The following is a 27,438-nucleotide window of genomic DNA, read 5'->3' on the forward strand; positions in this document are numbered from 1 at the left end:
AATTGTAGTTCAGTCTCAGTTCAGATTAAAAACAGAGAGAGCAGACAGACTTCTATTGAGTCACTTATACTCTAGGAGGAAACTATAAGTCTTGGATCTCTAAGTCATTGTCTTTTATTTGTGCAGATGTTGCTGCTGGTATTCACTATAGTTTCTCTTCTAAAATGTGAGTGATTAACAATTACTGAGGGAATGTTTCCCCCCTTTTTATACGGTTGACAATTTAAATTTGTCCATTAGAAATTATTTATTATTTTTTTGTTTATTTTAAACAGAGAATGCTGCTGCAGACCTGCTAACACCATTCTTCACAGAGACGAATGTTTTGGAAGGAAAAGATGTTACACTGATCTGCAACTACACTGGCAGTGTTCGAAATTTGCATTGGTACCGTCAGTATCCTGGATCCAAACCAGAGAACATAATTTTGTTCATTGAAACCAGCCCCAAATCAGAGCCCTCTCTCCGTCTGACCGCTGCAGCTGATAAAGTCATCAAACGTATGAATCTGACAATCTCTTCTACAGAAGTCAAAGACTCTGCCATGTACTATTGTGCCCTGGAGCCCACAGTGACAGGAAACACAACTGCACCCTACAAAAACTGAGTGAGAAATGACAGCGCAGTCCCATCCCAAGACGTCATACAACTGGCGACTGTGTTAGAAATGACATTCAAATAGAAATTCATGATGATCAATTTGAAAAGAGTTTGTAAACAATATAAAATACTGTATAGTGTTGCTTTTCTATGAGAACCAGTTAAGCATATGCTAGGGCACATTTTACTTGTTAATTATTGGTCATTTAAGGCCACTTTTATAAAACAAAACACAATATAATTTACAATACATTAATTTAACCAGTACACCGTATGAACTCACAAGCTAGAAAAACATTTCTTTAAGCAAAACCTAAAACCAATCAGGTGGTCCCTGAAATCCGCTTGCAAAGAAAGCTTCTATAAATGGAAATTAATTGGTATTAAATACAAAAATGTATCAAAACAAGTTTATTTGGTCTAATGGACAAAATTCTGCAGAAGAGACTTTGCTTAACTGACTATCATAACTTTGCTATTTGATTTCTTTGCACAGTAAACATAAATTGTGCAATCAGTCAGATCTCTCTGGACAGTGAATGTTCTTATTAGGAAAATAGTGTTACATTCACATCCTTTTTCGAAAAGCCAATTTGTTCAAATAATTTTCACTGCAGATTTCAATATGCCAAAAATTCTTCAATAAGATCTTGTTGTTTAAGATACATCCCTTATGAAATGAAGAGAGACTGTGGCAAAAGTGATCTCATCTGCATTCTTCCAGAAGGTGGAGCTCTAAGAACCAATTGTAGTTCAGTCTCAGTTTAGATTAAAAACAGAGAGAGCAGACAGACTTCTATTGAGTCACTTATACTCTAGGAGGAAACTGTAAGTCTTGGATCTCTAAGTCATTGTCTTTTATTAGTGCAGATGTTGCTGCTGGTATTTACTTTAGTTTCTCTTCTAAAAGGTGAGTGATTAACAATTACTGCAGGAATGTTTCCCCCCTTTTTATACTGTTGACAATTTAAATTTGTCCATTAGAAATTATTAATTATTTTTTGTTTATTTATTTTAAACAGAGAATGCTGCTGCAGACGCGCTAACACCATTCTTCACAGAGAAGCATGATTTTTAAAGGAAAAGATGTTACACTGATCTGCAACTACACCGTCAATGTTCAGAATTTGCAGTGGTACCGTCAGTATCCCGGATCCAAACCTGAGAACATAATTTTATACTTTGAAACCAGCCCCAAATCAGAGCCCTCTCTCCGTCTGACCGCTGTAGCTGATAAAGTCATCAAACGTATGAATCTGACAATCTCTTCTACAGAAGTCAAAGACTCTGCCATGTACTATTGTGCCCTGGAGCCCACAGTGACAGGAAACACAACTGCACCCTACAAAAACTGAGTGAGACATCATATTTAAGCCAGAAGACCATTAAGCCCATCATGATGCACAATGTGGATTTAAAAACATCGGCACTGTACAACTATCAAATGTTTCAAGCATCAATGGGCTTTTCATATCTATATTAATGGTTAATATTTCAGGGAATCACGACATACTAAAAGCAACCAAGTTGTATGAATACCAAGCTTATTCCAACATGTGCAACTGAGTGTCCACTTTACACAGACTGTAATAACTTAATTTGACTGGCATAATCCCAATATTAGGTTGTTACAGCTTCTTTCTATATGTTGAGTATTTGTAGAGTAAGATGAGCAAAGTACAGCACGTGTGGGAGGAGCTCAATGTTTTGTCGACTCCTACAGAATAAATGAGAGAAAACAATGTCTTTTCTTCATACCGATCATACTCTGAACTCAAACTAAAGAATCATGTTACTCATCTCTTCTATTTTAATATTTATCCTCAGTTACTGTAAGTAGTATTATTTACAAAGATGTTGCACTATATTCCACATCACTAAAATATATAAAACAAACTTTAATTTGCTTTGCTCTAAATTGAATCCTTTACATTGCTTGATTCTTTAATGTCTTTGCAGGTGAAGTGAATGGAAATGCCATCAGAGCAAACCAACCATCTGAAGTTTTAACTGAAGGAAGCAGCATCACTCTCTCCTGTACTTATGAATCTGGATCAGCTTACAGTCTCCACTGGTACCGGCAGATGCCTGGATCAACACTAGAGTTTCTGCTGCTGATTGTGAAGTCCACTAAGTATGTCGCCAAAGCGGACCAACCTCATCCGCATATGTCCATTAGACTTCATGATAAACTTGTGGATCTGGAGATCTCCTCTGCTGCTGTATCTGACTCTGCAGTGTATTACTGTGCTCTGCAGCCCACAGTGACAGGAAAATCATCTACACTGTACAATAACACGTTTCTTGTAGTCATGTTTTCTAAGAGGGAGGAGCTTCTTCCCATGCAGTGTCTCAGTCTTTCCCCCTCTTTCCTTTCCTTTGCGGTGTAGTGTTGCCTTTTCTGAGAAATGTTAGTGCACAATTTAGTTGTTAATTATTGATCATTTAAGCCCACTATTACAAGACAAAACACAATATAATTTACAATACACTGAGATAACCACTACACCATGAACTAACATGGTAGAAAACTTAAAACCAATCAGGTGGCCCCTGACTTTAGCTTGTAATTAGTATTAATTGTACAAACATGAATAAAACAAAATTCCTGCAGACGGGACTTTGTTTAACTCATAACCTTATAATTAAATGTAATCTAAATAACTGTTACACTCACATCATTTTTGTGAAAATTGAAATATGTTTTCAATTAACCATTTTTAGTCTTTTACTGCATAATTTATTTATTTATTTTCTTTGTTTGTTTTGTTTTTTGTTTTTCAGTAAGCTCTTATTTGTTGTTTAAGATACATCCCTTATGAAATGAAGAGATTTTGTAGCAAAAGTGATCTCACCTGCATTCTTCCAGAAGGTGGAGCTCTAAGAACCAATTGTAGTTCAGTCTCAGTTCAGATTAAAAACAGAGAGAGCAGACAGACTTCTATTGAGTCACTTATACTCTAGGAGGAAACTATAAGTCTTGGATCTCTAAGTCATTGTCTTTTATTTGTGCAGATGTTGCTGCTGGTATTCACTATAGTTTCTCTTCTAAAAGGTGAGTGATTAACAATTACTGAGGGAATGTTTCCCCCCTTTTTATACGGTTGACAATTTAAATTTGTCCATTAGAAATTATTTATTATTTTTTTGTTTATTTTAAACAGAGAATGCTGCTGCAGACCTGCTAACACCATTCTTCACAGAGACGAATGTTTTGGAAGGAAAAGATGTTACACTGATCTGCAACTACACTGGCAGTGTTCGAAATTTGCATTGGTACCGTCAGTATCCTGGATCCAAACCAGAGAACATAATTTTGTTCATTGAAACCAGCCCCAAATCAGAGCCATCTCTCCGTCTGACCGCTGCAGCTGATAAAGTCATCAAACGTATGAATCTGACAATCTCTTCTACAGAAGTCAAAGACTCTGCCATGTACTATTGTGCCCTGGAGCCCACAGTGACAGGAAACACAACTGCACCCTACAAAAACTGAGTGAGAAATGACAGCGCAGTCCCATCCCAAGACGTCATACAACTGGCGACTGTGTTAGAAATGACATTCAAATAGAAATTCATGATGATCAATTTGAAAAGAGTTTGTAAACAATATAAAATACTGTATAGTGTTGCTTTTCTATGAGAACCAGTTAAGCATATGCTAGGGCACATTTTACTTGTTAATTATTGGTCATTTAAGGCCACTTTTATAAAACAAAACACAATATAATTTACAATACATTAATTTAACCAGTACACCGTATGAACTCACAAGCTAGAAAAACATTTCTTTAAGCAAAACCTAAAACCAATCAGGTGGTCCCTGAAATCCGCTTGCAAAGAAAGCTTCTATAAATGGAAATTAATTGGTATTAAATACAAAAATGTATCAAAACAAGTTTATTTGGTCTAATGGACAAAATTCTGCAGAAGAGACTTTGCTTAACTGACTATCATAACTTTGCTATTTGATTTCTTTGCACAGTAAACATAAATTGTGCAATCAGTCAGATCTCTCTGGACAGTGAATGTTCTTATTAGGAAAATAGTGTTACATTCACATCCTTTTTCGAAAAGCCAATTTGTTCAAATAATTTTCAGTGCAGATTTCAATATGCCAAAAATTCTTCAATAAGATCTTGTTGACGCATCCCTTATGAAATGAAGAGAGACTGTGGGAAAAGTGATCTCATCTGCATTCTTCCAGAAGGTGGAGCTCTAAGAACCAATTGTAGTTCAGTCTCAGTTCAGATTAAAAACAGAGAGAGCAGACAGACTTCTATTGAGTCACTTATACTCTAGGAGGAAACTATAAGTCTTGGATCTCTAAGTCATTGTCTTTTATTAGTGCAGATGTTGCTGCTGGTATTTACTTTAGTTTCTCTTCTAAAAGGTGAGTGATTAACAATTACTGCGGGAATGTTTCCCCCCTTTTTATATTGTTGACAATTTAAATTTGTCCATTAGAAATTATTAATTATTTTTTGTTTATTTGTTTTAAACAGAGAATGCTGCTGCAGACGCGCTAACACCATTCTTCACAGAGAAGCATGTTTCGGAAGGAAAAGATGTTACACTGATCTGCAACTACACTGGCAATGTTCAGAGTTTACAGTGGTACCGTCAGTATCCCGGATCCAAACCTGAGAACATAATTTTATACTTTGAAACCAGCCCCAAATCAGAGCCCTCTCTCCGTCTGACCGCTGTAGCTGATAAAGTCATCAAACGTATGAATCTGACAATCTCTTCTACAGAAGTCAGAGACTCTGCCATGTACTATTGTGCCCTGGAGCCCACAGTGACAGGAAACACAACTGCACCCTACAAAAACTGAGTGAGACATCATATTTAAGCCAGAAGACCATTAAGCCCATCATGATGCACAATGTGGATTTAAAAACATCGGCACTGTACAACTATCAAATGTTTCAAGCATCAATGGGCTTTTCATATCTATATTAATGGTTAATATTTCAGGGAATCACGACATACTAAAAGCAACCAAGTTGTATGAATACCAAGCTTATTCCAACATGTGCAACTGAGTGTCCACTTTACACAGACTGTAATAACTTAATTTGACTGGCATAATCCCAATATTAGGTTGTTACAGCTTCTTTCTATATGTTGAGTATTTGTAGAGTAAGATGAGCAAAGTACAGCACGTGTGGGAGGAGCTCAATGTTTTGTCGACTCCTACAGAATAAATGAGAGAAAACAATGTCTTTTCTTCATACCGATCATACTCTGAACTCAAACTAAAGAATCATGTTACTCATCTCTTCTATTTTAATATTTATCCTCAGTTACTGTAAGTAGTATTATTTACAAAGATGTTGCACTATATTCCACATCACTAAAATATATAAAACAAACTTTAATTTGCTTTGCTCTAAATTGAATCCTTTACATTGCTTGATTCTTTAATGTCTTTGCAGGTGAAGTGAATGGAAATGCCATCAGAGCAAACCAACCATCTGAAGTTTTAACTGAAGGAAGCAGCATCACTCTCTCCTGTACTTATGAATCTGGATCAGCTTACAGTCTCCACTGGTACCGGCAGATGCCTGGATCAACACTAGAGTTTCTGCTGCTGATTGTGAAGTCCACTAAGTATGTCGCCAAAGCGGACCAACCTCATCCGCATATGTCCATTAGACTTCATGATAAACTTGTGGATCTGGAGATCTCCTCTGCTGCTGTATCTGACTCTGCAGTGTATTACTGTGCTCTGCAGCCCACAGTGACAGGAAAATCATCTACACTGTACAATAACACGTTTCTTGTAGTCATGTTTTCTAAGAGGGAGGAGCTTCTTCCCATGCAGTGTCTCAGTCTTTCCCCCTCTTTCCTTTCCTTTGCGGTGTAGTGTTGCCTTTTCTGAGAAATGTTAGTGCACAATTTAGTTGTTAATTATTGATCATTTAAGCCCACTATTACAAGACAAAACACAATATAATTTACAATACACTGAGATAACCACTACACCATGAACTAACATGGTAGAAAACTTAAAACCAATCAGGTGGCCCCTGACTTTAGCTTGTAATTAGTATTAATTTTACAAACATGAATAAAACAAAATTCCTGCAGACGGGACTTTGTTTAACTCATAACCTTATAATTAAATGTAATCTAAATAACTGTTACACTCACATCATTTTTGTGAAAATTGAAATATGTTTTCAATTAACCATTTTTAGTCTTTTACTGCATAATTTATTTATTTATTTTCTTTGTTTGTTTTGTTTTTTGTTTTTCAGTAAGCTCTTATTTGTTGTTTAAGATACATCCCTTATGAAATGAAGAGATTTTGTAGCAAAAGTGATCTCACCTGCATTCTTCCAGAAGGTGGAGCTCTAAGAACCAATTGTAGTTCAGTCTCAGTTCAGATTAAAAACAGAGAGAGCAGACAGACTTCTATTGAGTCACTTATACTCTAGGAGGAAACTATAAGTCTTGGATCTCTAAGTCATTGTCTTTTATTTGTGCAGATGTTGCTGCTGGTATTCACTATAGTTTCTCTTCTAAAAGGTGAGTGATTAACAATTACTGAGGGAATGTTTCCCCCCTTTTTATACGGTTGACAATTTAAATTTGTCCTTTAGAAATTATTTATTATTTTTTTGTTTATTTTAAACAGAGAATGCTGCTGCAGACCTGCTAACACCATTCTTCACAGAGACGAATGTTTTGGAAGGAAAAGATGTTACACTGATCTGCAACTACACTGGCAGTGTTCGAAATTTGCATTGGTACCGTCAGTATCCTGGATCCAAACCAGAGAACATAATTTTGTTCATTGAAACCAGCCCCAAATCAGAGCCCTCTCTCCGTCTGACCGCTGCAGCTGATAAAGTCATCAAACGTATGAATCTGACAATCTCTTCTACAGAAGTCAAAGACTCTGCCATGTACTATTGTGCCCTGGAGCCCACAGTGACAGGAAACACAACTGCACCCTACAAAAACTGAGTGAGAAATGACAGCGCAGTCCCATCCCAAGACGTCATACAACTGGCGACTGTGTTAGAAATGACATTCAAATAGAAATTCATGATGATCAATTTGAAAAGAGTTTGTAAACAATATAAAATACTGTATAGTGTTGCTTTTCTATGAGAACCAGTTAAGCATATGCTAGGGCACATTTTACTTGTTAATTATTGGTCATTTAAGGCCACTTTTATAAAACAAAACACAATATAATTTACAATACATTAATTTAACCAGTACACCGTATGAACTCACAAGCTAGAAAAACATTTCTTTAAGCAAAACCTAAAACCAATCAGGTGGTCCCTGAAATCCGCTTGCAAAGAAAGCTTCTATAAATGGAAATTAATTGGTATTAAATACAAAAATGTATCAAAACAAGTTTATTTGGTCTAATGGACAAAATTCTGCAGAAGAGACTTTGCTTAACTGACTATCATAACTTTGCTATTTGATTTCTTTGCACAGTAAACATAAATTGTGCAATCAGTCAGATCTCTCTGGACAGTGAATGTTCTTATTAGGAAAATAGTGTTACATTCACATCCTTTTTCGAAAAGCCAATTTGTTCAAATAATTTTCACTGCAGATTTCAATATGCCAAAAATTCTTCAATAAGATCTTGTTGACGCATCCCTTATGAAATGAAGAGAGACTGTGGGAAAAGTGATCTCATCTGCATTCTTCCAGAAGGTGGAGCTCTAAGAACCAATTGTAGTTCAGTCTCAGTTCAGATTAAAAACAGAGAGAGCAGACAGACTTCTATTGAGTCACTTATACTCTAGGAGGAAACTATAAGTCTTGGATCTCTAAGTCATTGTCTTTTATTAGTGCAGATGTTGCTGCTGGTATTTACTTTAGTTTCTCTTCTAAAAGGTGAGTGATTAACAATTACTGCGGGAATGTTTCCCCCCTTTTTATATTGTTGACAATTTAAATTTGTCCATTAGAAATTATTAATTATTTTTTGTTTATTTGTTTTAAACAGAGAATGCTGCTGCAGACGCGCTAACACCATTCTTCACAGAGAAGCATGTTTCGGAAGGAAAAGATGTTACACTGATCTGCAACTACACTGGCAATGTTCAGAGTTTACAGTGGTACCGTCAGTATCCCGGATCCAAACCTGAGAACATAATTTTATACTTTGAAACCAGCCCCAAATCAGAGCCCTCTCTCCGTCTGACCGCTGTAGCTGATAAAGTCATCAAACGTATGAATCTGACAATCTCTTCTACAGAAGTCAGAGACTCTGCCATGTACTATTGTGCCCTGGAGCCCACAGTGACAGGAAACACAACTGCACCCTACAAAAACTGAGTGAGACATCATATTTAAGCCAGAAGACCATTAAGCCCATCATGATGCACAATGTGGATTTAAAAACATCGGCACTGTACAACTATCAAATGTTTCAAGCATCAATGGGCTTTTCATATCTATATTAATGGTTAATATTTCAGGGAATCACGACATACTAAAAGCAACCAAGTTGTATGAATACCAAGCTTATTCCAACATGTGCAACTGAGTGTCCACTTTACACAGACTGTAATAACTTAATTTGACTGGCATAATCCCAATATTAGGTTGTTACAGCTTCTTTCTATATGTTGAGTATTTGTAGAGTAAGATGAGCAAAGTACAGCACGTGTGGGAGGAGCTCAATGTTTTGTCGACTCCTACAGAATAAATGAGAGAAAACAATGTCTTTTCTTCATACCGATCATACTCTGAACTCAAACTAAAGAATCATGTTACTCATCTCTTCTATTTTAATATTTATCCTCAGTTACTGTAAGTAGTATTATTTACAAAGATGTTGCACTATATTCCACATCACTAAAATATATAAAACAAACTTTAATTTGCTTTGCTCTAAATTGAATCCTTTACATTGCTTGATTCTTTAATGTCTTTGCAGGTGAAGTGAATGGAAATGCCATCAGAGCAAACCAACCATCTGAAGTTTTAACTGAAGGAAGCAGCATCACTCTCTCCTGTACTTATGAATCTGGATCAGCTTACAGTCTCCACTGGTACCGGCAGATGCCTGGATCAACACTAGAGTTTCTGCTGCTGATTGTGAAGTCCACTAAGTATGTCGCCAAAGCGGACCAACCTCATCCGCATATGTCCATTAGACTTCATGATAAACTTGTGGATCTGGAGATCTCCTCTGCTGCTGTATCTGACTCTGCAGTGTATTACTGTGCTCTGCAGCCCACAGTGACAGGAAAATCATCTACACTGTACAATAACACGTTTCTTGTAGTCATGTTTTCTAAGAGGGAGGAGCTTCTTCCCATGCAGTGTCTCAGTCTTTCCCCCTCTTTCCTTTCCTTTGCGGTGTAGTGTTGCCTTTTCTGAGAAATGTTAGTGCACAATTTAGTTGTTAATTATTGATCATTTAAGCCCACTATTACAAGACAAAACACAATATAATTTACAATACACTGAGATAACCACTACACCATGAACTAACATGGTAGAAAACTTAAAACCAATCAGGTGGCCCCTGACTTTAGCTTGTAATTAGTATTAATTTTACAAACATGAATAAAACAAAATTCCTGCAGACGGGACTTTGTTTAACTCATAACCTTATAATTAAATGTAATCTAAATAACTGTTACACTCACATCATTTTTGTGAAAATTGAAATATGTTTTCAATTAACCATTTTTAGTCTTTTACTGCATAATTTATTTATTTATTTTCTTTGTTTGTTTTGTTTTTTGTTTTTCAGTAAGCTCTTATTTGTTGTTTAAGATACATCCCTTATGAAATGAAGAGATTTTGTAGCAAAAGTGATCTCACCTGCATTCTTCCAGAAGGTGGAGCTCTAAGAACCAATTGTAGTTCAGTCTCAGTTCAGATTAAAAACAGAGAGAGCAGACAGACTTCTATTGAGTCACTTATACTCTAGGAGGAAACTATAAGTCTTGGATCTCTAAGTCATTGTCTTTTATTTGTGCAGATGTTGCTGCTGGTATTCACTATAGTTTCTCTTCTAAAAGGTGAGTGATTAACAATTACTGAGGGAATGTTTCCCCCCTTTTTATACGGTTGACAATTTAAATTTGTCCATTAGAAATTATTTATTATTTTTTTGTTTATTTTAAACAGAGAATGCTGCTGCAGACCTGCTAACACCATTCTTCACAGAGACGAATGTTTTGGAAGGAAAAGATGTTACACTGATCTGCAACTACACTGGCAGTGTTCGAAATTTGCATTGGTACCGCAACACAGTCTCATGAAGATGCGTATCTATACCACGAGTGTCATTTCTCGTGGCATTTATACGCCAAAAGTGTTTTTTTCGTGTATATGGTACGCACTAAAAAACCCTGGGTTAGGTTATCCTGGATCCAAACCAGAGAACATAATTTTGTTCATTGAAACCAGCCCCAAATCAGAGCCCTCTCTCCGTCTGACCGCTGCAGCTGATAAAGTCATCAAACGTATGAATCTGACAATCTCTTCTACAGAAGTCAAAGACTCTGCCATGTACTATTGTGCCCTGGAGCCCACAGTGACAGGAAACACAACTGCACCCTACAAAAACTGAGTGAGAAATGACAGCGCAGTCCCATCCCAAGACGTCATACAACTGGCGACTGTGTTAGGAATGACATTCAAATAGAAATTCATGATGATCAATTTGAAAAGAGTTTGTAAACAATATAAAATACTGTATAGTGTTGCTTTTCTATGAGAACCAGTTAAGCATATGCTAGGGCACATTTTACTTGTTAATTATTGGTCATTTAAGGCCACTTTTATAAAACAAAACACAATATAATTTACAACACATTAATTTAACCAGTACACCGTATGAATTCACAAGCTAGAAAAACATTTCTTCAAGCAAAACCTAAAACCAATCAGGAGGTCCCTGAAATCCGCTTGCAAAGAAAGCTTCTAATAATGGAAATTAATTGGTATTAAATACAAAAATGTATCAAAACAAGTTTATTTGGTCTAAAGGACAAAATTCTTCATACGAGACTTTGCTTAACTCACTATCATAACTTTGCTATTTGATTTCTTTGCACAGTAAACATAAATTGTGCAATCAGTCAGATCTCTCTGGACAGTGAATGTCCTTATTAGGAAAAAAGTGTTACATTCACATCCTTTTTCGAAAAGCAAATTTGTTCAAATAATTTTCAGTGCAGATTTCAATATGGCAAAAATTCTTCAATAAGATCTTGTTGTTTAAGACACATCCCTTATGAAATGAAGAGAGACTGTGGCAAAAGTGATCTCATCTGCATTCTTCCAGAAGGTGGAGCTCTAAGAACCAATTGTAGTTCAGTCTCAGTTCAGATTAAAAACAGAGAGAGCAGACAGACTTCTATTGAGTCACTTATACTCTAGGAGGAAACTGTAAGTCTTGGATCTCTAAGTCGTTGTCTTTTATTAGTGCAGATGTTGCTCCTGGTATTCACTATAGTTTCTATTCTAAAAGGCGAGTGATTAACAATTACTGCGGGAATGTTTCCCCCCTTTTTATACTGTTGACAATTTAAATTTGTCCATTTGAAATTATTATTTTTTGTTTATTTGTTTTAAACAGAGAATGCTGCTGCTGACATGATAACACCATTCTTCACAGAGAAGCATGTTTTGGAAGGAAAAGATGTTACACTGATCTGCAACTACACTGAACTTGTTCAGAATTTACAGTGGTACCGTCAGTATCCCGGATCCAAACCTGAGAACATAATTTTCTACTTTGAAACCAGCCCCAAATCAGAGCCCTCTCTCCGTCTGACCGCTGTAGCTGATAAAGTCATCAAACGTATGAATCTGACAATCTCTTCTACAGAAGTCAAAGATTCTGCCATGTACTATTGTGCCCTGGAGCCCACAGTGACAGGAAACACAACTGCACCCTACAAAAACTGAGTGAGAAATCATATTCAAAATGGAAAATCATTATGCTAAATTTGACTTAATTAATTAAATTTAATATAAAACAAGTTATCTTTGATAACATAATTATGCATAGAACCGCAAACTGTAATTACACTATTTCAGTACGTCCAAACCCGGACTGAAACACGCAGCTTACTTTTTCTGAAAAAGCAGTATTCTCAGCAGATCAAGAAATGGTTATGTCTTATTCCAAAGATGATTCTCAGCATAACATGACATAACTGATGCACTGACTCTTAAACAATTTGTACCAAAATTTGCACAGTGAAGAACATGGAGAACTTTGAAGTACAGTGTGTGTGAGAAGCTGTAAAAGTAATATATGAGAAAAAGTAGGAGGAGCCAGCTAAGTGGAAATTCACTGCAACGTCAGGAACTAGGAACGGCACAATGCCTCCAGAGACAGGAGAGATATAGCATGCAGTTCTCTTGAGAAAATTTCACAAAAACAATGTTGTTGCTCGGACCGGTCATACTTTTCTATTATTTTGGTAAGAGCTTTTATTGCTTTTAGTTCATGTGCTTGTGTAAGACAACTATTTTTTTTGTCTTTCAGTGCTAATATGTGCTAAATCTATGTCTTTACAGGTGAAACTACTGGGTATGGAATCAAATCAGATAACAACACCATAGTTTTAATGGAGGATAAAAACATTACGCTCTCGTGCACATATGAAGGCTCAGTAGACAGTCTGTACTGGTACCGACAAAAACCTGAATCAAGATCAGAATTTCTAATAATGATTGATGAAGCTTCTGAATATGTGACAAAAGCCAATCCACCTGACCCCTGTCTGTCAATCAAACTTCATAAAGCACAAAATCGTGTTCATCTGGAAATCTCCTCTGCAGCAGTTATGGATTCTGCTATGTATTACTGTGCTTTGAGGCCCACAGTAACAGGAAACACACACACACTGTACAAAAACCCCTCTACTGTCTATAACAATCAGAGTGCATTTAAAAATGTAAACATATTTCAAAGTAAACTGCTATTTTTATTTTGTGACGCTGTCTTCTGTCTTTTTAGCTACTAAAAGTGAAATTTCCATGAGATATTACGCCCAGAGGGGATCTTCGGCACGGAAATTGAATTTTGAGAATAACAATTCAACTTCAATCTCAACAACCACATTCAAATCCTGGAGTTCTGCAACCAGCATAATGTGACAGCAGCTACAATGAGTGCAACACTATTGAGACAAATGTGGTGTAGTCGATTTACAAGGGGGGATTTTTATTACACTGCCACTTCTTTTTTCTAAGGCACGTTTATAAAAGCTACTTAAATGCTTTAACCGAACTAAGCCCTCATCCTGGCTTAATCTGAGATTTGTCTGTGAAACCAGGCCAAATCCTCCCAAATGAAAATATCTGGGCAAAGAAATGTGGGTGGAAATGTTATCAATACTTGAATCAATTGTATGTACAAGTGTGTCATTTTACATGTATTATTTATTATTCATAAGATTGTACAAATTTAAAGAGATACGCCACTTTTTTTGGAAATAGGCTCATTTTACAACTCCCTCAGAGTTAAACAGTTGAGTTTTACCGTCTTCGAATGTATTCAGACGATTTTCAGATATTTAGAAGATTATCAGTAACCAGACTGTTTCTGGTCTCATTGACTTCCATAGTATATTTTTTTCCTACTATGGAAGTCAATGAGACCAGAAACTGTCTGGTTACTGATATTCTTCTAAATATCTGAAAATCGGCTGAATCGAAAACGGAAAAACTCAACTGTTTACCTCTGGGGGAGTTGTAAAATAAGCCTATTTCCAAAAAAAGTGGAGTATCCCTTTAAAGCAGCTATCAAATTTGTGATTCAGTTAAAAGTAGATTGGGTAAAGTTGGTAAGAAAAACTTAGATGTTGGCTAGCATTAAAAATATCTTTTGTGTTTCAAAAATAAACAAACGTTTTATGGGTTTGACCATTTTCATATCTGGATGAACTCTTGAATGCAATAAATACAAATCTGCAGAAGGTATGCTGATTCATTTGTTTTGACATGCTGTAAAATTCACAGGTATTGGACTCATATTTTAGACTTTCTCTTAAATATTTAGCCAATTTAGGGGCCCTAAAATTTGGCCAATTTAGGGGTTAATGCATGTTTATCTCTTCATGTACAGTTCTATACAAAAACATCAAAACTGCTGAGTTCATGAGCATTATATATTTAAAGATGGCCTACATCGATTTATTAATGGTGAACTAGAATTATTTAGGAACTTCTGGACTGGATGCTTATATTAAACTGAATCGCTTTATACCTTTTTTTGTGTTGTTGCTTTTTATGCTTTTATGTTGTTTTGATAGTAGATGACTTTTTTTAGTAATGATAGTTTGTGATACTCTTTCCTAGTGCTGTCCCCTAATATTCAACGAAACTTTAGTTGACAAGCAGAAGCTTAATCGACCAAATTTTAATTAGTTGGTAGTCACACACACACAAACTCCACAGGAAGTAGAAAGTCACAGAGTCTGTGACGGACAGATCATTAACACGGCTGGTCCACATGGTATAGGCCTACAATATAATATCTATATATAAAAGCACTATTAAAACAAGGTAACTTTGATTTGTTTCTAGGCCTACTATACTGTACTTATAGGCCTATACAGTATATGTACAGTATAAATAATTATCATGTTGATCAGCATTCAGACTTTTTTTTTTTGCAACAGGACATCTGCTATAATGTGTTAATGTGTTTCTATAATAAAAACAAATATGATAGGCCATGTCTTATATACCTGAATCTATGCAGTTAACAAATCAATAAATCAATATATATATATATATATATATATATGTATATATTTTATTCCCCCCACACACAATGTGACTAGATAACTTCAGACTAGCGTTCTACTTGTGTACATAGACTATAAAAAATAGGTTGTGTACAACTCGAGTCTTCACAAACACGCGGTCGCCACCTAATGGTGTGAAGACACATTACAGTAATATCTCAGGTAATTTCCTGATCACCCCAACCCCTTTTTTCAATGCTGTCTAAATTGACAAAAAGGGGAGGGGGTGAGGGAATTATACACATATAATTCAAATTTAGTAACAGTAAATTATAGTGTATTGTTTACCATGTTGAGTAAGTTACTCTAAAAAAAATATTACTAGCTAACCACTAATTACATATTCAACAAAGTAATTTGATTATGTTACTAATTACTCTCTGACTCTCTAATAAAAAAGCATAACTTATTACTTTTCTAAATCCCACATCAACGACCAGTTTAACAATACAATGACAGACATGAAACTGCTCTTTATATTCTTTCAAATAAAATGGCATACATTTTTCTTGAACTGACCAAAGTATTTAAAGGAAGAATATAACATTAAAATAAATGTAACACTAGAAAGTCAATTTTGGATTTACAATTAAATTCAATGTATTTAAAGCTTTAGTCCGTAGTTTTTCCTCTTTGCCGGCATCTCTGTTTGAAATCTGCAATTGCAGTTATTTGCAGAATTATCAACTTTAAGTGGGTTGTGCCTCGTCACAGTGCGGATGAATCCAACGTTTTGAAGAGTGCACCTGTCATTCACCTCGCTTGGTTACTGTCATTTGCAATCACAGATTATACTTTTTATAAGTATGATCAACATAAGAATTTTCTATGGAAAATGTCATCAGAACGAGTAAGAAACATCCACTTTAGTTCTGACCAACTAAGGGGAAAAAAGCAGTAAATCGCGCTGATTAAATCTAACGATCGCTTATCATATCATGTTAAACCGTGTAAATTATATTTTGTTCTCAAATTGTAAATGTGAACAATTTCAGCATTGCGTGACTGCATTTAATGCCCTTCAGATATTTGTCCTTGTTTTCGCATGAGTCCGGTTGCAGTCTCTTTTTTTCCATAGTATGGGTGAATCTCTAGTTGTCACTGGTGATTGCCGTTTGAAACTCTCTGGATCCGCTATCAAATTAATAAGTTTAATTATATCAAGTGCTGTGAGAAAAAGCTATAAATCTCCACCTCCAGCATCCTCACTCGTAAAATAGCATACTAGCTGAGACTCCTTTGTACAGATGTGACGCAATGACATGCTTGATTCTCCCGCGGAAATCCACCAGTAGCCTACCACTGGAATTAAAAACATTATTGCAAGCTTACCGCTTTGAATCGAGCTAAGGCAAGCAGATAGTTTTTAACATTGGTTGGTTATTGTAGCACTTCTGAATTATTAGCAGTAATTTAGTAATTTTCTTTTTATTTTACTTTTATAATACAGATAAGATTTGAATTCCATCAGAAGAATTAGGGATCGCTAAGGAGACAGCAGGTTAACATGAGAAGTAACAGACAGACAGAAGATTGAATTAGGGAAATATAATAGGTTTCACTTGAAAGAAAAAAAAAATAGAACATTTATAAAAGTAAATTTCAAGATCACAAACAACAGACAGTAAAATTGACTAAGAAAATGTCCACCATGAGTGTACTCTTGTCGATATTTTAAAATATGTACCCACATAGTCAGTTCAACACTCAGAATGAAAAAAAGAAATTGACAAACAAGATAGATAAAACAGAAGAGAGTATAATCTCTCTGTCAAGACCCGCAAGTAGGCCATCTCTCGTAAAAGTTCCAATGTCTCAAATCAGTGTTGTGGTTGACCATACACCCTCAAAAAGAAAAAAAAAAAGTTCTTAAGATCATTATATAACATCTAATACTGTTGCAATTACCATTTCTTCATGAAATAATACAATCGCATTTGTTTACCTCTGAATCAATAGCTTTCTAATACTGAGACGTGGCCAATGGCGACGGTGAACTCTGAAATGAACACATATAACCACGCGGTTGACTATAACCGCTCAAACTGAGGTAATCACATTACCAGTAGCCTAACACAGTAGGCCTACAAATATATTTTTGACAGAATTGATTAATTACTCACCTTTGTGATCGATTTTTCTTTTGCTCTCACACAGGCGCAACTGGCGTGTACAACATTGTACAATGTACAATGACCATGACTGCGGTCAAGTGGGCCGCGCCGCGCGTGGAAAATACACGGTCAAGCTAGCCGCACATTTTTTTAATTTTTTTTGCATGCACGTCAAATCCTGCACGGTATGGGTGCTGAAAGACGCCAAAATTGATTTTAAGACTCATTTGCCTGATATTTTCCATCGTATTAGGACACAAATAATACAATTTCATGATCTTTTCCTAACACATGACTTTTAATAATTGTTTGTTTGTTGTTATTGTAATGTTTCTAGGCTAAAATATTAATTATACCAATTATAATGTATTCATGTTCATATTATTAAACATTATCATACATTTTTATTGTTAATATTTACGTTTTTTTAGACACTACTTTCTGCTATTTTCCATCTTATTCTGAGACAAAAAACATATTTTTTTTTAAAAAAACATGACTTTTTCATTTTTCATTATTATTTTAATGTTTGTAGGCCTATATATATGATTTACATTAATTTAAATTGTATTTTTAAAGATTTAATTTATTCATGCTCGTGTTAATGTTAATTATCATACATCATTTTTTTATTTATTTAATTGTTAATTTGTATGTTTATATTGTTACGGTTGTGATGTAATGCAGCTATGTTGGTTCTGCTGTTGTTGCTGCTGTCTCCTTCTCCTTTAGGATTGGTCCTGGATCTAACAACACGCTGATTGTGATTGGATCAGAGGAGAGGCCTGGACCATAAATTCCCTGGAATACCACTAGAGGGGGCGCTCTGCCATTGCATGCAACTGGGGTTGTACTGTGTGTTTGCTCTCTGTGAAAATGTAGCACAATCGTGTGATTAATGTGCTCTTGTATGGTTTCTTTGATCCTGAGTGATTTGTGTTAAAACGCCAGTGTTGATGATCTCATCTGTATGTGTATGATTATTTGAGAAGCCGTAGGGGGTGAGTACCTTGTTTCTTTTGTAGGCTGAAAGGCCTTTGTTTTTCTCCTGTTTATTGGTAGTTAAGGAGGTAGGGTATTTCATTGTATGTTTTGTTTTCTTTTATTTTAATTCATAGGTAAGGTAGTTTCTTTGGGGAAAGTTAGTTCTGTTTGGTTTATTATTTTGGCATTAGCTCACCCTGAAGATCTTGCTTTTAATCTTTTTCTTTGTTAATTTATTTTCCAGATATTGTTTTGGTGAATGATAAGAAATGCTGCTTTTGAAACAAATCCAGAATGATAATAAATTCAAGCTAACTGAAGGAATTGGTGTTAGTGTTTATGTTACTGTCTGACCTAGACCAGAGACCGCAACAATATATATATAAACATATATATATATAATTTGATTTTTTTATTATACATTATTATTGCCTACTTTATTCATGTAAATTAAATTGAATATTAATTATCGATAAATTTATTTAGCATTTTTTTTGTTGAATTTAATGTTTGTATATGTATACACTCATTATTAATATATGTAATGATGATTATTTACTTATGTACTTATTTTACTTTTTTATGTTAATGTAAATGACAAATATGATACAACAGGCTTTTAGTGGCTTTTAATCTTTAAATTATCATATATATAATATATATATATATATATATATATATATATATATATATGATAATTGAAAGATTAAAAGCCACTAAACATCCATCCATCCATCCATCCATCGCGGGAGACGACGGCTTCGCGGCGCCTTGTGCTGTGGCCGGGGGACAAAATAAAATATTTCTTAAGCCTGGTATGTTTTAAATTAGTTTTTATTTTAATTTTTTTTTTATAAGTAAAGGCATAATATAACCAGTTTAATTGTAGTGCATTGACAATAGTTTTATATAATTAGTTTAGTAATTAAATTAACTTGGTCGCTAAACTTGATCTGAAAATTTGGTCCATAAATCAAACACACTTGCATGTAATAATATGAAACTCGGTACACCTATAGATCACATCAGGCCAAACAACTTTCGTGCTCTAAGTTTTACGACAGTTCAAATGGAAGTTGGGAATAATGGGTTGTTTGAATAAATCTCCTAGGAGAAATACATCAAATTACAACGCATGTGTTTACCAATCACCACCAAACTCGGTGTGCATGAAGTCAAGACATTGAGGATGCTCAATTCCGGACAGATTTTTGATATCTCGAACGGTTTGGCCGTGGTGAGGAAATGAATTTTATGACTAAAAAAGGACATAAAATGTGTTATAACTTTGCTCGTTTTACCTACAGTTACAAAACTTGCCACGTATATTGTTCTTGTCAAGCCAATCAACTTTCTAATTAACAGTAAGAAACTCAGACCAAAAGAAAGTCCGATATTGTAGTTTGGATTTGTATCTTGTCTCTATCAGTGTCTGTGGGGGAGGAGGAGGGAGGAGGAGGAGGTGGGGTTTGCTGGTGTCTGTGTTTGTGGGTGTCTGTGTGTGGCTGACTGTAGATTTTTCCTGTAGGTCCTTATTTTTTTGCATAACAATTTTGTATTTTTTTAAATGACAAAATATGCATATAACCCTAATCTTTTAAATGTATAGTTTGCTTTAAATAAAAGTAAGATAAATTGGTAAACTACAAATTGGTAATTGAAGCTGAATGAATTTAACATCCATGTGCTATATTTCAATATTTGCTTTCCTTAAAATTGTAAAACACTAACCTCATTCTCATCTGAATTACAAACATTTTTTTTCTGTATACAATAATACTCAGGCCATTCTCACTCCCAAGGCGTCACCTAACTGACGCCTTGGGAAGCATTTGGACATGCTTCAATATCTGACGCTTTAGGCGCCCTTTAGCGTCAGTTAGATGACGCCCTAGGATCGCGTGTACCCTACCCCCACCCCACACCTAAACCTAACCGCGTCCTCTAACAGACGCTTTCCTTTAGCGTCAGTTAGATGACGCCGTAGGATCGCGTCATGTAAGTGACGCTAAAGGGCGCCTAAAACGTCAAATATTGAAGCATGGTCAAAGGTGACGCCTTGGGGTGAGAATGCGTTGTAATACTGTGAAACATCAAACATGTTTTTAGTCAATGTAGAATGTGTAACTTAAAAATAAACAGATTAGTGCTTTGTTTGAGGACAATAATATTCTCTGTCTTTATGTGTGTGTGTGTGTGTGTGTGTGTGTGTGTGTGTGTGTGTGTGTGTGTGTGTGTGTGTGTGTGTGTGTGTGTGTGTGTGTGTGTGTGTCTATATAATTTGCAGAGCCCTCAATGATGCAAGCTCTTCAGCACACTTCTCTTCAACAGTCAAAGCGGGGCTTAAGTTTTGCACGTCGTGCAGAATAACCCTCTTTATGTGTATTATTATTATTATTATCGTAAGAGACTTTGTTAGATAGCCTATTACATGACATAATCCAAGAAAGTCTGTTACTAGCCTATAATACCGGTAATGATGTTTTGGCGCTCGTTGTATGTGTGTATGCAATGTATTTTTCCCCTCGGGGCTTGCCGTAGATGGGTCGTGTGCAGACTGCGCACTTGGTAGGCTACTGGAGTGTTGCGGGTTTTTGGAGGTCTGTGTGGTATAATAAAGTGGAGTTCAAACTGCTATGTTTATTATTTATTCAAATAGTTACACTTACACCTTGAAGGTTATGTTCCCCTGCGGGCTGTTTTCTCCAATACCGATACCGTGATAGGCGCAGTTGCGCACAAATTGTCTATGCACGCGCGAGGTGTCTAGAGGATTATGCGCAAAGTGCGCATGACTGAAACGCTGGCAGACACAGCAGCAGCAGTTGTAACTTGTAGGCAGGTATCATTAAATCAGAGTTTTGTTGTCTTGAATGATTCATTCAGTCATATTCATTGATTTATGTCACTTGTTTAAGTAATCCAAAAAAATAAAAAATAACCCCGATAAGGGGGCCCCCTGGTGGCCCCTAAGCGGCCGCTTAGTTCGCTTATGCCTCGGGCCGGCTCTGGTGTGTGTTCAGAGCCTCATTGGTCTGTCACCGCTAGTCAATGTCAGAATATTTGAGATGGCCAATCAAATCAAAGTAGGCGGGCTTTATGTTCACAGACGCTGAGCGCGAATTTTAACAGTGCAACTCGATGCTTCAGTGTACGGTCAAGTGCGAGATAAGATGTAAGTAAGTATATATTTGACAGTTTTTTTGGTCATAAATGTTAAACGAATGACAAAAAATCATTAGGCAAGCTAATATAGTTTTGTCTAATTTGGCCATTTTGAACTGAAAGACCTATGTAACATGTAGCCAATTGTGAGGGGACAACAACATGAACAAAGCCTTTTTCATCATGTTAGGCACAGGATAATGAATGTGTGTGTACATATTGAGAATAAAATACTCAATATGTACACGGGGGGGGGGGGGGGGGGGGGGTTGGAGTATCATAAAGGAATTATGATAAATGGCCAGCAGCGGCACTGCACGTAGTTAACTGATTTTTTTTAATGAAGGCAGTTTTTTCCTCTTCATGCATTTGCGTAGAGGCGCCACAGCACATTAGCGCCCACCACTCATTACAGCCGCGCAATTTGGACCCATGCAACCTTTTATTTAAATAAACAAGCAAAAATGTTTTAGATTGGCCTACAAGTGACATTTTTGATACAACAGCAAAACTAGGCCTAATAAGACTTAACTATAGTCTGAATATAAAGTCAAAGTGTTATTAAAGGAGAGTAATAAAATAAGAACGAATAAACGTAATTACAAGCAATGGCCAAAAGCTAATTTAATAGAACAAATATGAAACAGATTAAATTGTTAAAATTAATATGAAACAGATTAAATTAAAGCTTTAATATTTTCAGGTCAAGAGATCAAATGTAAAATAACAGTTATTTATTCCGGGAGGATTTTTGCTGTTATAAATATAGTTTATTCTGAGGCAATTTTAAAAGCTTGAGGCAATCAGCTTTTACATAGGCTACTTAAAATCTGCATATTTGTGATAATTACCCCCAGGGCGTAATTTACCTTTATAAAGGCCAATTTTTTAAACGTATTAAATGTATGCATCGTCTTTCAGGTCCGATTCTTACATTTATATTGTGTGAGGAGGAATTGATCGTTGGAGAGGAATCCTGAAGGACAGTGTGGGGATCATGCAGGAATCCTGCAGGACAGAATGAAAATCCTACAGGACAGGATTTGTTGTATACCTGCAGGAGTCTTGAAGAATTCCTACAAAAGTCCCACAGGAAAATGACCACAAAAATCGCAAAAATGCAATGATTTTTTTTACACATGAAACTAAACCACCAATATGTTGCCGCAAGTGACCATCTTAATGAGTGAGTCATTGAGTCATTTATTTAAACGATTCTTTCAAAATGCTGAATCATAATCTTCAGTAAACAAAAGACAGCGCTGATTATTGTTTTCCTTTGGAACTATTTTCATCGGTGAAATAGAGTTCTAAAACAGCCAATAATGTGTCTATAATGTAAGTGACTTAATATTAAATAGGCTACTTGTTAATTGAACTATAAAATAAATTTTACATTTGCAATCATGATTATATTCAGCAAAACTGTTTCCTTTTTTGTGTTATGTTAAAGCTATACACTGTGTAAAACTTTTAGTTTATTCTTAGCTAAAAACAGTTCTTTCAAAAATATATAGCTCATTAATGTAAATTTACTTCGTTCAAGTAATAAAGTATTCTCTTGGGTGTATAATATGCCATTGAAAATACACACGGGTAAGGGGTTCTAATGTCGGTCGCCATGTTGTCCCTCCATCTTGAAAGTACATTAGCCAAAGAGGGACATACCCGTTAATTCAAGCTTTGCCTTTCGCGTTTACGTTTGATTTAACACTCAAGGACAAGGTCGAACTGGAAGCCATGTTAATCTTGGACTACATTGGCCACCGTAGGAGTTAAAACGAAATCGGAATTGAGAGGAACAGAAACTAATATTCACTGGATGGTCATATACCTTTTAACCGCTAGATGGGGGTAAAAATCACACAGTGTAGCTTTAAATAACTAGCTATATCATGTTATAAATAAAAAAACTCAACATTTAGATTTTTTACCTCGGTATGTTCCTTCTGTGAGTTTCTTGTGTGCTGTTACGCTCATCTGTTTTTACTTCTCCATGAAAGAAAGTGTCAGCAGCGCGACCTTGTTACCAGAAACTTCTCAGGAAACTAGGATTATAGTCGTAACCTGAGACGTTTTGTTTTTATGAAGGGGAAAAGTGAAAGAGAATTTAACTTGCCCAACTGGACAAATAGCTTAAATCACTTGAGTCAACTAGTTTAACGGTGAGAGTGATGGTGACGTCACGACCAAGAAAGGATAAAAGCACCGGCGTCAGCTTCGAATTAGCCGAAGCAAGTCGATCACAGGGATGCAGGGAGTATGTCAAAGTGATGCAGTGTCTCGTTCCCTTCTCAGGGAACTAGGGTTACAGTTGTAATCTGAGAAGTTACCCTTTGTGGGAACTCGCTCTGCGTCGATGGGAACACTTTGGGAATGAGAATGCCCAAACTTCATTTGAACAAAAGCCTGTCCGTGTGACTACTGAGAGGACTGGGGCAGAGCCCTGGTCAACGTTGTAAAGCCATACAAATGTGAGTGGAGAGGACCAGCCTGCCACATTCCACACCCTGCAGGGATACCTCCTTATATAATAATACTTTCAAGCCGTCATACACCTCCTGGCCTAAAAGCACCACAGAGGAAACCACCCAAAGGGACATGGTAGGCAGTTTACGCCACCACGTACACCTTCAGAGTGGAAGGGGATAACCCTGCAGAAAAACAAACCTGCAGTAACTCCAGCACTGTAATTGGGCAGTTAACTGGACCCCACTGTCAAGATCGGCACTATGAAGTGAAAACCCATCACTTAAGTACATACAGTTTCCTCGTGGAGGTAGCTCTGGAGAGAAGTATGGTCTCCACTTCCGCAGTTGAGAGACCAAACTCTGTGAGTTGGGCCCTCTCCAAGGCCAAACCCACAGGTTCCATATCTCTGGGCTGGGGTGAAGGGTCACCCCTCTCACTGGAGAATGAAAGTGCCTCCGGATCGGACTCTCAGAGGGAAAGCCGTCGAGGAGGGACACCAGGTCCGAGAACCAGTCAGCTTGGCCAGTACGGTTCTACTAGTAGTAGATTTATTCTGTCCCAGCAGACCTCCTCCAGACCTCCTGGGAGCAGAGTGATCAGGGAAAAAAGTACAGACGTAGCCTCGGCCATGTCTATACCACAACGTCCAGGGCCAAGGGAGCTGGTGCATGAGGGAGAACCAAAGTGGACAGTGCATTGTATCCTGAGACGCAAAAGATCCACTTCTGCTTGGCCGAAATACCTCCCATATATTATTCAGCACCTCCGGGTGAAGTTTCCATTCCCCGGGCCTCAGCCCCTGCCTCAACAGGATGTCTGCCCCTAAGTTTCTGTACCCTGGAACCTATACTGCTCTCAGGGTCTGGTGTGCCAGTTTGCATAGCTGGCATGGACATAGACCTCCTGATGCTTTTTATAAGAGACCAACGATGTGTTGTCTGTGAGAACAAGCATATGATGGCCTCAGGTCTGGAAGCAAATGCTTCAATGTTGTGAAGACAGCCATCATTTCCAGGCAGTTCATGTGCCACAAAAGATGATGACTCCTCCAGAGACTCAGAGCTGACGGACTTCCATCTTCAGGCCCAACAGTCTCTGAAACTGTTCTACTGTGAGTGACTAGCCTAGCTTTATCTCTTTTGCGACTGAGAGGATCATGGCCACCAGAGCAGGCGAAAGCACAGCCCTCATTGTCACTGAATCCCATATAACACCAAAAAAGGTGGTCCTCTTTGCTGGAGAATTCACACTTTTCTTGGCATTCATTCTTAGCCCCACCTTTTTATATTATTGAGAACAACATTTCGATGCCAAACCGCCAACTGTTCTGACTTTGCTAGGATAAGCCAGTTGTCAATGTAGTTGATAATGCGTATGCCCTGCAGCCTGAGCGAGGCCAGAGCTGCATCTATGCATTCAATAAACATAAACATGCAGGGGGATAGAGCTAGACTAACAGAAGAACCCGATACTGGTATTTTTTGCTCCAGAAAGCGAACCTAAGGAGCTTCCTCTGTTGTGGAAGGATGGAAACAAGGAAGTATGCATCTTTCTGATCTATCGTGACAAACCAGTCCTCGGATCTGATTTAAGTCACGATCTGCTTCAATGTTAGCATCTTGAACTTGAGTTTCTTGACCGAACGATTCGGAAGGCAGAGACCCCATTCTGTTTTGGAAATACCGGCTGTAAAACCCTGAGTCTCTGTTGGCCTGGGGGAACCAGTTCTATAGCTTCTTTTGCTAAGAGTGCTTCCACTTCTTGTTCCATCACCAGAGCCTGCTCTGGATGTACTACTCTAGACCCTTCCGGAGCTGAGATATTCAGATCCCACGTAGCATTTATGCCATTGTAAAACTCTCAATACCTCAGCTCTGGAAGGGTCTAGAGCCTCAATTTTGGCACTCAGGTCTAAGTCCCATGGCCCTCTATCAGAATTCAGAGTTTTAAGAAGATTGGAGAAATGTATTTTTTCGCACCGAAAAAAAAAAACGACAGGGGTACCACTGTCGGGGTTTTTTTTGGGTCGAAATTTTGAGTTTCTCTGATCTTCTTGAAACTCTGGATTCTGATAGAGGGCCATGAGACTTAGACCTGAGTGCAAAAATGGAGGCTCTAGACCCTTCCAGAGCTGAGATATTGAGATCCCACTTAGCATTTATGCCATTATAAAACTCTCAATATCTCAGCTCTGGAAGGGTCTAGAGCCTCCATTTTTGCACTCAGGTCTACGTCTCGTTAGCCTGGCTGCGCCCTCCTACGCACTTCCGCTCAATTTCATTTTACTTCTGTACTACGTCTGGGATCGCTCCATATCCTTAGGTTTCCAGAAACCAATTTTTTGTAGGACCAATCAGCGAATAGAGGGAGTGGCTGAGAAAGATGACGTTGATGTAAGCGCGTCAGTTTCAATTCAGTAATGGCAGCGGAGAAAGACGTGAGAAAAGCTATTCGGTCCGTTGTTGGAAAAGAAACTGCCGAATATACAGAATTTAAAGCCGGATTGTTATCGTCTAACCTCTTGTTGCACAATTGAGGACCAAGTGAAGGAGGCAGAAAGTTTGGAAGTTTGTCCTGGGCAGTTCGTGCACGATGACCGTGACATTTTGGACGGACGGTTTAGCCTGGTGTTCGCGGTGTTCGGAAGCCCCGAGTCCTGGCTGCTAAACTATGGTTGAAGATCCGCTCAGGAGTCATGTCAGTCGCTCATATTCCCAACTGTAAATTTACTGATTCTTGTGATGAATAGAACATTTTGAGCCCTTGTGCACTCGTGCAGAAGGTTGGTGTGTCAGTTTTACATGTTGTAAATCATACAAATTGGTTGTGATTTAAAAAAAAATAATTGTCATAAATAAAAATGTGAAAAACCATACTTTGAAGATATTTGATTTTCAGTTTTAGATGGCAATGGTTGATTTGTTTTACTAAAAAAAAATAAATGCCACATAAAAATGTACAAACACATACTTTGAAGACCATAATTAAGGTAATTAAGAAACAATAAGACGTAATATGAAAAATTGTTGTTTATTACACATCTGCAGATAGAGACAGACTGATCATTCACTGTAGCTGCTACAGCATTTGCGGCAGATCAGAAAACGACCACAGCGGCGTATTTGTAATGATTAGACACAGCTTCCACCATTGAATGAATATATCACTGTCCTTCGTGTCAAATATACATTTCGAATTAATAATTGTTCCTAGATTAACAAAACCTGCGGCGCTCGTTGACTGAAATCCTATTGTAAACATAATCCTCTGATCATTCGGACTTGTTGTTTCCAGCCATTTCGGCGCGTGACATACGTCACTCATGACACCCC

The 27,438-nt window shown here is 37.0% G+C and overlaps 1 protein-coding gene and 3 long non-coding RNA genes across 6 annotated transcripts; all 4 read left to right on the top strand.

Moving 5' to 3' along the window:
- Positions 1 to 276: 276 nt before the first annotated feature.
- LOC120464959 (uncharacterized) lies at positions 277 to 2,650 on the top strand. Its single transcript, XR_016168542.1, has 3 exons — positions 277 to 1,510; positions 1,623 to 1,955; positions 2,560 to 2,650. It is a non-coding gene; the product is annotated as an uncharacterized LOC120464959 (long non-coding RNA).
- LOC148981448 (uncharacterized) lies at positions 2,644 to 6,132 on the top strand. Of its 2 annotated transcripts, XR_016168541.1 has the most exons (5): positions 2,644 to 2,734; positions 3,616 to 3,655; positions 3,765 to 4,993; positions 5,106 to 5,437; positions 6,042 to 6,132. It is a non-coding gene; the product is annotated as an uncharacterized LOC148981448 (long non-coding RNA). The 2 variants fall into 2 exon arrangements; XR_016168540.1 differs by lacking the exon at positions 6,042 to 6,132 and having other exon boundaries at positions 5,106 to 5,874.
- Positions 6,126 to 9,614, top strand: LOC148981449 (uncharacterized). Of its 2 annotated transcripts, XR_016168539.1 has the most exons (5): positions 6,126 to 6,216; positions 7,098 to 7,137; positions 7,247 to 8,475; positions 8,588 to 8,919; positions 9,524 to 9,614. It is a non-coding gene; the product is annotated as an uncharacterized LOC148981449 (long non-coding RNA). The 2 variants fall into 2 exon arrangements; XR_016168538.1 differs by lacking the exon at positions 9,524 to 9,614 and having other exon boundaries at positions 8,588 to 9,356.
- On the top strand, positions 9,608 to 12,997 carry LOC120464998 (uncharacterized). Its single transcript, XM_089131186.1, is given in 5 exon segments — positions 9,608 to 9,698; positions 10,580 to 10,619; positions 10,729 to 10,862; positions 10,865 to 12,076; positions 12,185 to 12,997. Coding segments are annotated over 3 exon segments (483 nt in total). The 5' UTR covers positions 9,608 to 9,698; the 3' UTR covers positions 11,174 to 12,076; positions 12,185 to 12,997.
- The last annotated feature ends 14,441 nt before the right edge of the window (positions 12,998 to 27,438 follow it).

This window comes from Pimephales promelas, chromosome 5 (assembly GCF_988280905.1).
Source record: "Pimephales promelas chromosome 5, fPimPro1.hap1.1, whole genome shotgun sequence".
NCBI lineage: Eukaryota > Metazoa > Chordata > Actinopteri > Cypriniformes > Leuciscidae > Pimephales > Pimephales promelas.